This window comes from Aquila chrysaetos, chromosome Z (assembly GCF_900496995.4).
Source record: "Aquila chrysaetos chrysaetos chromosome Z, bAquChr1.4, whole genome shotgun sequence".
Taxonomy (NCBI): Eukaryota; Metazoa; Chordata; class Aves; order Accipitriformes; family Accipitridae; genus Aquila; species Aquila chrysaetos.
Genome location: NC_044030.1, coordinates 62971119 through 62984466, shown reverse-complemented (window position 1 = coordinate 62984466; position 13348 = coordinate 62971119). Strand labels below are relative to the sequence as shown.

The window sequence follows — 13348 nt, the reverse complement described above, 5'->3', positions numbered from 1 at the left end:
AATTTAACTATAGCCAAACTAAATCATCTCAGGTCAGTAGGACCTAGGAAGAGGTATTTTTCTCTTTGAACAGTTGCAGCTGAATTTACTATCTATTGCAGTCCTTGATTTATCTGAGACACACACAGTGACATCATCTTCTTTGTCTTTGCTCTCACCTTCTTGCCTTTCATTCTTGCCCAGTGAAAACATTTTGCTAATAGCAGTTGGGCATTTCTGAACACTCTATTTGCCTGTTCTTTTGGTAAATGCCATTAGGCTCTCTGAAATTACAAATGCCAAGGCAAGCTTGTGGTCCTCAAATCTCAGAGTGAATTTCTGTCTGGTATTTATTTGTAATACCAGACTCATCTTTTTCTGTCTTGGTCTGGCATTGAACCCAAAGCACAAATCTTGATGGAAACTCTCGATAGGGTTTAGGGTTTGGGGTTTTCTTTAATCTTTCAAACTGTTGTACTGAAAGTTTCTGCAGGAATTTGCTGCTTCTTAAGACTATAAAGAAACATTTAATGGACCATAAAATGCCCTCTCACTAAAAGTTAGGAGGTTTGTGTCAGTAAGAGTCATTTCACTCTCTTATGGATTGTGAGGCTTGTATGGCCTTTCTTCCCCAGCTGATGAAAGCAGGTACTGAGGGGGCCGCGACAGCTGAGGCTCTGCATCTGGACCAGCTGCCACCACAGGGCCGTGAGTGAGAAGCATCGGGCCAGGCCATCATCACCCGTGCGGAGGCACTTCCTGGTGCTTTGCAGTGTTAATGGGATCTGAACTCATGTTTCCACAGGCATGGCTTTTGCTGTGTTCTCAGTGCAGTCTCCTGAAGCACTGCTGTCTCTGGTCTGGGCATCACTAGCAGTCAGCACACAGGAGTACAGAGGACTGCCTCAGTTCATACCGCTGCCTTAAAGGCTGTGCAGGAATGCCAAACTGCTCTCATTTCCAATGCGTCTTCACTTGAATTTGACATTGTATACTGACAAGTGATTAAATTCAGCCATTACAGATCCTTATTGAAATTCAGCTTCTATTTCAAGCAAGATGGGTTGTAATAGTGGAACATTTTTTCAATTCCACTTCCCATGCCTAGCAGAGTATCTAACTTCTGAAATAACAGCATTTCAATCAAGAAAGCAAGCTCCCACGTGTCCCAGAATTTTCAACAGCAAGCATGGGTGTTGAACTTTGTGGAAAACCCTCCATTGTCCGCATCTTGTCATGCATTATGCCACTGATGGTGCCACTGGCAAAAGTATTTTAGGTGCTCAATCAGCCGTTGTTTCTTTATAGTTTGCTGGCTGGTCTTGTTGGAGGCTTTATCACAACTTGCTTGACAATGACCCTTACCTTTGCATTTCTTCTTCTGCATTAATTAATATGCTTATGTTTATTATAGTTAATTTCAGTGCTGGTCACACCATTCATGTTTGGACATCTTGTATGACTTTCAGACAAGGATATGAGTAAATCTATGTATAATTCACTATGTTAGTAGATACTGTTGGATTCATAAAGTGTGTATCTGCATGCACATAAGTCAGTTATGATCATAAGACCTGAGTTCTCAAATATTAGACTTTTATATAGAGCTGTGTTGTCATCCAATGCAGTTTGTACGCACAAACTTAAATGCCATTTCTGAAAAAAGAGGAACATGCATGGAGTAATCTTGACTGAGAGCTAAATCAAGTAATGTTAGTATGTAGTTCCTGTAAAATATTTAGAAGTTAAACTCCTTCCCATGGTGTGTATTGTTACATTTTAAGTTATGTTTGTTTTTTTTTTTTTATATTCATTTCCATTCTTGTAGCAGTAATGAAAGATTTGACTCAGAAGCCTCTAAAGCCAAATTCCAGCTTTAAATTTCCACTTGTCATTGCCAGGTACTAACTCTAAAGTATCTCTTTTTACTGAGAACCCTTCCAAAAGGTGCAGCTGTGTGCTGGTTTCATCTTGCACTTTGTAGCTATGTTGGCAACTCTTGAACCTAAGGTATGCTCTCATCTCCCACGCATTGCCATTGCCGTAGAGCTGTTCAGGCCTGCCTGTTCAGGGAAAGGGAAGAGTTTGCAAATTGGAGCAAACCCTGGCTTGTGGTTCATCTCATTGGTTCTCACTGTGCAAGGTAAAAATAGAGCTAGTGGAAAATCCAGCTTTTATCACGTGTCATCAGAAGCTTCCTTAGTATCTGGAGACACACTGCCAGACTTGTGACTAGAAAGAAGACACGAAAACTGTATGACAGCTTTTCAGAACCTTAATATTTTGGAGACAGCAGAATTTTAAAAAATTACAGGAATTTGGGGGGAAAATGATTGCTTTAAGTGAAAAACTGATACTGGATTGTACCAAAGGGATCTACAAAGTTGCTCAAATTATTAAGAGTGGATTTGGTTCTCCAAACCTCTGTGCTGTGCTACAGCATGCTTCAAAGCAAAAGATACTTTTGAAATCAGGTACTAAATGCAGGTTACATGTGAGCTTTTGTTCCCTTCTCTTTTACTAAAACTGACCTATCTGAAAAGTTTTCCTTTCCCTCTGTAGATCTTAATATGCATGCTGAGTTTTCTTCTGGAACACCTGATCTGGAATCAGGACTTCTTTAAGGATAACGTGTATTCTGGCTCTGGGAGTCAGATTGGTTTTTTACAAAATTAGGTGTAGTTTTCTTCAGCTTTGCCTCTGCCATTTCCTCTCAGCATTTTGAAATTGAAGAGGACTGTTCCTAAATTGGGCTGTCTTCTGTGTAAATGTTAAAAACTGGCTGTGGTTCTATAAGTACTGTTAAGTCTTTTTTTTTGTGACAGATGTGTATTTCATGAGGCGTTTCGCCTGTAAATGAACATAATTTTCTATTTTGTGCAAAAGTTGGGAAGTTTAAAGTACAGCTCAGTATAATGCTATGAGTTTATTATATTGGAGATGGTGGAATGAGGAGGAAATCCTAGAACAGGTGGGAGGTTAAGTGATTTTAATTTGTTAGCACCATCTCCTACATGCTGATGAAGTGAATGTTTTTTTCAATGTTGCTGAGCACTATAACTGTGTGACTTAGATGTGTTCTTCTGTCATTGCTGCCTTGAAGGTAACTGCAGGTTTTGTACCTGCCATTGTGTGTGTGTATGTGTGTGGTTGTGTCTTTTTGCTGTAGAGCTTTTACTCACCAGTGTGTGCCTAGTATTAGAGGTGAATATCCTGAGTTTTCAGTCAAATACACAAGTATTTTACAGTTTATATATTTATGGAATAGATTGTAATTATTTTAAAGGCTCTCTTCATATCTAAAAGTTCAGCAATGTCTTTGGTAGATAGAAATTTCCAGGTTTGGAGGAAAGGAATGGGATATAAGAAGGAAGAGACATCAGAAATACTCTGAACTCCTAAAATTTTAATATTTTTTTCAAATTGCCTATTTTAGGGTAGCAGAGGACTGTTGGAAATCTTTCATTTTAACCAATGTGACATTTGCTTTACATACATATGTTCTGTAGACATATTATAGATTTTGCATAAATATAAAGGTAAATGCATAGCTTCCAAAAGCCTTTCACTTTCACTAGGAATATTATTGATCCAAGAATACTGTACAACAAAGTGATTCAGTAACAGAGTATGATACTAGTTTATGAGCTAATCCTGCTTAAAGTGTAGATGAAAAGCATGGAGCATCAGGTAGGGTGCAGGAAGAGGCAATCTGTGTTTAGGTAATCTGAGTAAGGTCTACATCCACCCCATTCCTTATGTCCCATGGAGACAAACCATTTTCTGTAGTGTCTTTCTTCACCCTGCAAGGGCTTCTCCCTATGAACTGAAGCCTTCCCTTGACATTTAGTTCTCCTTTTTGCTTTGCTTGAACTCGATCTATCATGTAGAAAATCTAAATCTAGTGGGAAGTGGAATCATTTTTCTAAATACACCTTGTTTATAGATATTTGGAGTGTATCCCTTGTCATCATTTCAAGGCACAGTTTAGTTAATGCAAGAAAGCATAGTTCTCTCTGCTGCTCAGTAGCCGGGATGGACCATCCCTGAACTGCCGAACTGTCACCTGAAATGTTTCAAATGTCTGTCAGGTTTGACTTCCGTCCTCTGTCTCTATTTCTCCTTCTTCGTCTCCTTTCTTTCCTCAGCTTCAATTTAGACTGGTGACTGTTGCTGCATGCTGCCTCCAGCTGGAATTATGAGATGAGCATCTTTGTTCAGAGGTGATGCAATTTCATTGCTGTTATGCAAGAGGAAGAAAGGTACTTAATGTAACTAGCTACCTAAGGGAGCAAAAAGTTACTTTCATAAGTAAAAATATGTAAATGCTGTTCTTGAAACCTGTTCTTCCTCTGCTGCCATGTCAGGGATGCATTCTTTGCCCTTAGCATTCTGTGAGTCTATGAGTATCTCATAATTTGAGTATTTTCATAGCATACCCTTTGATATGAGACTGGTCTGATCTTTCATTTATTCTTTCAATAGCTTTGCCCTCATCATAAGATACATTCACAGTTTGGGGTCAAAAGGAACTATTTGATCTGCATATTACAAATTAAATGGTCTGTATTTCAGCATGCCTCAGCAGAGGCTGCTTGGAGTGCAGCATCTTCCATTTGAGCCCAAATTGTGTTTGATAAAGCAGATACAATGTTAAGCTAAAAGAGGTGTTCCAGATGGAACCTGAAAATGGTTTGAAGATGTAAAGAGATGAAAAGTCCATTCCTTCCCTGAGCAGCTTGTTCTGCATCTGCTACTTGGAGATCTGCTGGTCAGCTACACCTATATAACATATGCTTTCTTAGAGTTTAGCTTTTAATCACAGTGTTAGACTAAGTCAACTACTTGACAAAACTTTAGAGTTTATTACGTCTACTTACTTGCATTTTTCAGCTAAGTAAGTTGCCACCAAGGAAGTAGTGTGGTTTTTAACAGAACCTATCCTCTAAAAAGCTATGCAGACAATCCTTAGTTACAGTGCTGTCTTTTATTGCTTTATCATAGTAGTCTAGTATCAGGCTTTCCTTTATTTGCCCAGGACTGATAATGTAACTAGCATGTAGTCATCTTACTTGCCTTTTCAGAGTGCAGATCAGGCATCAGAATTCTTTTGATCCCCAGGAGTTGCTCTGATTTTCCACAAGTCATTAAAAAGTAATATCAGCAGGCCAGAGATCTGCCTAGGCCACTCTTTTGGGACTCCTGAATTATCATTTTCTAAGCCTCCTAAGTTAAACTGTTATGACTAACAGATGTTTTTCTAATGTCCTTCTCAGTTATGAATGGACTGGAAAGTATTCCATCATTATTGTACCATCACTTTGCTTCTTTTTGCAAGGGACATGTCTCAGTGTCCAGTATGCTCCACTTCCATTACTAGTTCATAAACAACTATTATTTATTGTCTTTCATTTCTCTCCTCAGTTTTTGCACTTCCAAACTTTTTCTGTACCTTCCTTGCTGTCTTACCACTTTTAAATTGTTTGAATTTTTAGATAGTTACACTATTGTTGCTTCCGAAATAGGGTGAATTCTCAGCCAAAATTGTCTGCTTTCTCTTTCTCAGTTGTGGTATATTTAATTTTTTGGCTACCTCAAGGTTTTTCATTAAAAACTCTCTATTCATATTTTGCTGTTTGGGGTTTTTTTCTTTCTCTTCTTCTACTTAGTTAGCCTCATAATTTTGTTCATTTTCAGTCTTCTAGAAATACAGTGTGTGCATGTGCATGCCTGTATGTATACTTACGCATGCAGGCACATATGTGCTTGTGTGTTTAAGAATTGCTCTCTTTTTGTCCGTGGTGAGTTTAATTGGGTAGAGATCACCATTGCTTAGGCAACTGGCAACCTTTACTTCAGTGATTAAGCTTTGTTTGTCAATCATAATCCATCAAACTGTGCCAGATGTTTCTAGCAGTAGTTTAATAATATCTTTATGTAAATGTTCTTGCTTTCCCAGAGTTAGACAGGACCACTCTAAAACTTTTGATTTGCTCTTTTGGCAAAAATAGTGCGTTTAGAGATAGATCATCCCTCACATCACAGAGCCGGAACATTCCTTTATACTGTATGTTCTCTCTGTGAAGAAACTGGATTGAGTGAAAACTGACTTTGTGTAAAATCTATATGCAGGTTGGTTTGAATCTGCAAAATGTCACTTTCTGATTATACTGCTGTTTATTCTTAACCAGTCATTGTAGAAAAAAATTTCTTGCTTCAAGAAAACTGTAATGTTAATAGTATTATGCTTGAAAATTGAAAGCAAACAGAAGTTATTGAACTTTTGTATGAGTGTGAAATACTTGTTTCTACTGCTATTTCAGGCCTTTGTAAGTCTGTTTTACCCAGGGGATCAGCAGCTCCCAGATGGTGATGTGTTTAGCTCCCTCATCTGGTGCACACTGAATGTAAATATTTCAGACCAAAAGATTTTTTTCTCTTCTTCCTTGCATTGTATTTCTGCCCATCCACAGACTGCAACCTTTTATTGTGTTTTCTTTTCTTAGGCAATATGGAGAGTGATTCTAGGGCTGACTGAGGTCCCTAAAAGAAAGTGCTATAAAAATGCAATTGTCATCATTTTTATTCAGCTTTCTGATTACTTGTGGAGTGTTCTTGTTTAGGCTTGACAAGTGGGATGTTTGTTCCATACTTAAAAATTAACTGGTTGCATTATGTGTCATGACTTTCATAAACATTCACCTGTAGTTTGGCTTATTTTTCTTCTTTTTCTTTTGCAGCTTTTTCACTTCCAGATCTTACGGAACAGTTTGCACCTCCTGATGTTGCTCCACCGATTCTTATCAAGATAGTGGAGACAATTGAAAAGAAAGGTAGGCTGAAGAATGATCTACCAAGGTTTTTTGTTTCTTACATGAGCCAAGACTGCAGAATCAGATCCAGAGCTGGCATCTCCCCATTCTAGAGCTGCTAATGCATCACATTACTTAACAGATATGAAATAATCTCATTTAAGGTTTGTTGCATTTGTTTCTGCTCAGTAGAGCCCATTTGGACTGTAGGAGCAAAACCAAAGCTTACTTCAAATGACATTTAATAACTCAACTAATACAAGTATTACTGAAAGGTAAAGGAGAAAGATTTGGTATTTTTTTGTTTTTTCTAACTGATAAGCCCCTTAAGTTGGCTATGGAAGCGCCATCATAACATTGAATTGGATACACAGCCAAACAAGTAATGTTTTGCCTCAAAGCGCGGGAAAAAAAAATATGAAAAAGTTGTAAGAACTGTTTTTATGCTTCAGGAGCCAATTCTTTATTGCTGCTGTATGGGACAGGGACATGACAAAAGTTCACTGGCTGAGCCAGCCAGTGTTATTTTTATGGTTTTTTTTCTCTCCTGCTTTCCTGTGCTGATGTCGCTCCATCTTTCTGAGGCTTTCCCCTTTCTTCTACTAGGGCCTCTTTCTTCTACCAGGGCCTCTTTTGCCCTATTTCTCTCTTCCTGGCTCCTCCTCTGATGTCACCTTCATAGTCCTGGTGAGGTAAGGAGCAGCTCAGTGGGTCCTGCTCATTCAGTGGCCTTACAGCTGGGGAGCGAAAGGAAGAGTGGTATTCTGATCAGACTCAGGCTGCTGCCCTTGGGGACATAGGTTCTCACACACTGCTCTGACACTTTAAGAGAGCATAAGCCTTCCTGAATGAGTAGGAGATTACTAATATCGATGAGAAGGACCAGTATTTAGCAACAGTTTGCATAAGCAACTGCTGCTTCCAGGAAACACTGCTGATACTATTAAATCGTTGGTGCTCTGCATCCGTGGGTGTGGTCTCTTTCCTTGTGTCTTCTCTATTTTCACTAAAGTAGGGAAGCTGTAAACAGTATCTTTCTCATCAAAACACTGTATTGGTGTCTTTTATTGAGGTGGATTATCAGACATGTTATGTGACATATACAGACATTTTGTCTCACACCAGTGATGTGACACTCACCCTACATACACTCTGAGGTTATGGGCTGTATGGATAGTCAAAGGTCACTGAAGGGTTACTTGTCCCATAGAAGGGGCTCTCTGTCTCTGTTGACTGCATAGGGTGCCAAAGGTTAGGCACGCTTGTAACTTAGAAGGCTCAGTTAAATCTTTAAAGCTAATTAGGATGTGTCAGAACTTTTGTCATGTCCCTGTCCCATTCCTGTGGGGTGGCCTGACTCAGATTGCTGACTTCTTATCCACCTGAAAGACCTGGTGTTTCCAGCTGGCATGTGGAGTGTAAAGGAAGATCTGGCTCCCATGTTGCTCCTGCAAACTGTTTTCTTCCCTGGGGTATGTGAATCTGTTTCCTAGTCCTGGCCTTCTACAGTCAGCCCATGGAGAGCTGTACAGAATACATGGAACTGCTGGAGTGTCTGATCTTCCTTGGCCAGCTCTTTCTGCAGACACAGAAGTTTGCATGTACAAAGAGGTGTTTTACAGCCTTAAAAAGCAATCACACTCCGTAGTCTGGTAGGTGGGTGGTGGTGGGAGAATGTTGCTAATTTATACTGTAAGTACTTACTTGAAGAAAACAGAAGTATGTTGTGTCATGGCAACAGTCACTGGAATATTAATGTATCCCATCAATTTTGGTTTGAAGGTTTGGAGTGCTCAACTTTGTATGGAACACAAGGCTCAAGCAGCTCAGCAGAATTAAGACAAATTCTTGAATGTGGTAAGTACAGTTCTCTTCCTTAAAGCACTAGACAGATTTTGTGATCAGACTGCTCCTCCTTTCTTTGCTCCCTTACTCCTTTTATATATATATGTGCTGGTTCTGAATAATATTAAAAAGACAAATATAAGTAAAAAAGGTTTCTAACTTTTACACTTAATATGAAACGTATTTTTCACTTTTACAGGTTGTCTTTTTTTCATGGCTTCACTGTGTGGTTTTTTCCAAGAATAATTATTTTAATCATTTCTTGGTCACTTGCTTGTTCAGGGACTGATAGTCTACCTGTACAGAGAAAAACAAGGTGTTATGTTCAGATGCAAGATAAAGATATGCTATTCCTGTAAGGCTGCAGGTTATTTTGTAAACAAATGGCCATGTATTTACATACTGTTGTGTGTGTGCATTTTTTTGGTCCAGTAGGTGGGAAGGCAATAGCTGCACATTCCCTGCCTGCTACAGAGATGATTCTGGAAGGGAAAGAGAGAATTGAATTAATGTTGCTGCAGCAGACTGGGTTCTCAGGTTTTGGACAGTAAAAAGCAGCTACACCACTAACACCACATATCCGTTCAAGTTTCCTGAAATATATTTCCTTCTCTTTTTGGTATTCTTCATTTCTGCTTCAGGCGAGAATATACTGGCATGGCAACACTCAAGTGCAGTATGAGAGATCAGGAGCTATTGTAGCAGGAGTGCTTGACCACGCTTCTGCAAGCTGGGGTGCAATGTGGGGTGTGAGCTTCCACTTGAATAAAACAGCACGAAAATACAAGGGCTAGAAAATGAAACTGGGTACATGCTGTGTTGCCAAAAGGACAAAGGAAGCAAACTCAAGCTGTTGTCTTCATTTTTAGTAATTGCAAATATTAACAAAATGAACAAGAGATGATAGTGTGAGTTGTCTGTTCCTTCAAATCAAAAGAGCATCCTGTCCTCTGCTGATTGTGGTGGGAGTGAAGAAGTATGAGTGCAAGCAGAGAAAGGAGATATGCATGTGGTGCTAGCAGCCTAAGTCATATTTTTGGTATTGTAATTAGATTTCAGATAAATCGAGATTTTCTGTGGCACCAATATTAATATATCGCTTAATTTGTCTGAATCCTTTTTTAAGTGTCTAAACTGAGGTTTACTTTTATGAAAGGTTCATCTATCTCCTGAGATCAAGGACTTGTAGTTTATCTGTATTCTTATTTAAAATGTAATTAAAGAATTAAAGAAAACAGGACTTTACCCTTTAGTAACAGTGTATCTTTCTGAGTTCTCTTTAAGATAGGATCAGAATTGTCCAGGACAGAGCCAGTGCAGTGGGTGTCCAGATACATGGATGCAGACAGCTCTCATCTCCTCCACCTACTCTCTTTGAATTAGCAGAGTGCTAATTCAGAGAGCAAAGTTGGCTTTGGTCTCAAAGTTGCAAAATGCATTAGTGTGCTGTTCTGCTTATGGTTAAAATGCTCTCCATATTAATTGGGTAACTGCCTGTTAGCTTCAACGTGGTGCTGTCTAGCTCCAAAATCAAAGCTAACTTGCATCTGGCCAGCTCGGCAGATGGAAGAGTTCAGGTCTGTTTATGACATTACACCCAAAGAGTTGCAGAGTACCACAAGCTTATTCCTACTCATGTATTCATTATAATAATTTGGGATATACTTCAGAGAATGGGTCAACACTGGAAGAACCAGGATTTAACTTGGCTTATGAAATAGAAAACATCCTGTGAGCAACAAAACTAATGAAAACTATTTCTTATGAATTTGTGGTTGGATTCTCTGACACATAACTGCTTTTGTAGAATTCATACCCACACTGCAAGTTTTTTATCATTTGAGCCATTCATAATGCATAATTTTCTCATGCAAATCCTTTGGTGTCTGATAAGAATTGAGCTCATACTGCAAGCTGTCCTTTGGGGAAAACAAACCCTTGATTAATACTTACTTCTTACACAAAATATTTACAGGTAAAACAGAGACCTGTTAAAAATATTCTGATGTTCCATAACATTGCCAACATGCAGCAAGTCACTACCATTATTCTGCATTCAGCCCTGCACTGTATATGACGGAAAGCCACACACAGGTGTGGAAGCCATTTGGTTCATCAGATGCCAGAGGCCTGGGCATAGCGCTGAGCACTGTATGTTCTACATCTCCAAGATGTTTCTTGGTGTCTTACATTCTTTCTTACAAGTTGTTCTCCGTAAACCAGATAGAAGTTGACAGTTTTGGCTGGGTAGAAAGCCCTAATATCATGAGCCTGTATATTTTTCCTGTTTCTAATGTCTAAAAAGTATGTTGCTCTTTCCCTTTAGATGCCTCTTCATTGGATTTAGAGACATATGATGTGCCCACCTTATCAGATGCTCTCAAGAGGTATATCCTGGACCTGCCAAATCCCATCATTCCAGCAGCTGTTTACAGTGACATCATTTCTGTACCTCAAGGTACGATTATCACATTATTTCAAATGTCAGACAAAAAAGCTTTTATTATGTTTCTGAATATCCGGTGGTCCAGCTGTCACCCACAGAACAGGGAAGATGCTGCACAACCTGGCAGCATCTCAGAAAACATAATACCTTCACCACTTTTAATGAAAGCTGTTTCAACTCATATCTAGACATGCATTATTTAGTTACCTATTTAGGTAAACCTAATGGAAACTATAAGGGATAACAGTTCTCTTCATTTTAGTAAGTAGAATGACTATAGAAAAACTGGGGGGGGGGGGGGGAATCAAGGTCTTATCTGTATGCAGAAAGCTAATTTTTAACTTTTTATCAGTGCTGACAAAGTAAATGTATTAGAGGTCATGGTGTTCTGCAGTACGTTGGGAGTTGCAGATTATGAAGTGAGAAATACATGAATGTAAGATTCATCATCTACAGCGGTCATTTCGAACAAGTACAGCTTACAGGCTTTCAGCACATGGGCCAAGTATTCTGTTATATATCTCAGGACAGGATATTGTTACTGGTAACCTTCAAAGTTAGAACAGCACCTGTGAGACTTATCTAGTGCATCTCAGAATTACCCAATCATGTGTGACGCTAAACACAAGACAGACTTCTACCAGTACACTCTGAACACATTGTGGTTTTTACCAAAATGCATATCTGTTTCCATTTGACTTTTAAACACTTGTTTTTTACTCTTCCCTGAGCATTTCACTTTTGTCAAAAGAAGAAAGAAGTCTTACAGCACTAATGAAGGACAGAAATTTTTTTTTCTGTAAAATTGATGCTTCCAAGGGAGTTATATACAATTTCATTTTACTTGTTGAATGTTCCTGTGCTGATATCAAGAGCCTTTTATGTGTTTGCTTGCAGAAGTGCAGAGCTCAGAGGAATATGGTCAGTTGCTGAAGAAACTCATCAGGTCTCCAAATATACCTCCCCAGTATTGGCTCACGCTCCAGTATTTGCTCAAACATTTCCTCAGAGTTTGTAAAGCCTCCAGCAAAAATCTCCTGAATGCAAGGTCTCTGGCTGAAATTTTCAGCCCTCTGCTTTTCAAATTCCAGATAGCAAGGTATGCGGGTCAGCTTTATTATATTTTGGACTCTAAATATGGGTTAGTTATATACAAAAGTAAGTTTAATGAATTAATTTTCTGACCTTACTTCTAATGTGGAGGGCATTGTTGTAAATTTTTCCAATGTTTTTTGAATAAATCTCATGTAAACTTTTGCATTTTTCTTAGTTCTTACTGCCTAATCCATCTCTTGCAGCTCTGATAATACTGAACACCACATAAAAATCCTAGAGGTTTTAATCACAAGTGAATGGAATGAGAGACAGCCTGTACCAGGTAAAAACTATTTTTAATTTTAAAGGTTATATACCATTGTTTTCTTAAATACTAAAATTCAACTTACAGACAGTAAATGCTCGTTGTTTCTCTTTTTTAATCAAACTTCATGCAAAAGTGCAGATTTACAGAATTAAGTAGAAGTTGTTTGTATGTTCTGTAGTGGTGTGCAACATTTGTTTTATAAGAAATGGTCTTTTTCATTAAGATAATTTTAGTACTCATAGTTTGTACAGCCTTAGGACTTTCATTTCTTTTTCAGTAAACGGCAAAGAGGAATTCGTGAATTTTTAAGACCTGTAAACCAATAGAATGCATATCATACAGTGGTGGTGGTGGCACGGTGTAAATTCTGGAGATTTTATTTAACTTTCACTTTAGTCCTAGGCAAAGTTTCTTAGAACTACAATACCCCATAGAGATCATCGGAAGAAAGTAGGATTTCCCCCTTTATTTACATATATGTATTTTTTAATCCAGAGACTCAAAAGATTTATTTATCGATATCAATAAACAACACGGAAAATATTAAAACCCCATTCAGGAAAGTTAGATTACACTTGTATTGGTTCTGTGAGTTAGCATCTAATTTAGTCAACAAACAGTAAAAGCCACCTCTAATTTATGCAAAAATCCCCATTTTTAAATCAAATATTTGGTAGGAGCAAGGCAGAGTGGCTAACTATGTGCAAAGGAAACTATTAATGCAGGGAGACTTTAGCTGTTAGCTTAAAGTAATTCCTTTTACAGCTTAGTAACAGAGACTATCTGAACAAAGGATAGGGCAATGGTGAACAGAACATTGGGCAGGCTGTAGCTTTCCCACCTCTCTATTCAAAGTACAAGGTGGAGTTCATGGCAGTAGGTTCTGTAGGGCTGGTTAAGATT

At 38.5% G+C, this 13348-nt stretch overlaps 1 protein-coding gene across 3 annotated transcripts in view; it reads left to right on the top strand.

Moving 5' to 3' along the window:
* Positions 1–13348, top strand: part of PIK3R1 (phosphoinositide-3-kinase regulatory subunit 1) — a 60693-nt gene that overhangs the window by 26746 nt on the left and 20599 nt on the right. For 2 of the 3 annotated variants that reach the window (XM_030005188.2, XM_041121130.1), the window contains exons 3-7: positions 6720–6812; positions 8574–8648; positions 10963–11094; positions 11980–12181; positions 12381–12460. In XM_030005188.2, the coding sequence (XP_029861048.1) occupies positions 6720–6812; positions 8574–8648; positions 10963–11094; positions 11980–12181; positions 12381–12460 (582 nt within the window). Of the gene's footprint in view, positions 1–2293; positions 2454–6719; positions 6813–8573; positions 8649–10962; positions 11095–11979; positions 12182–12380; positions 12461–13348 lie in introns of those variants that run through there. The other variant, XM_030005191.1, reaches the window with a different exon arrangement.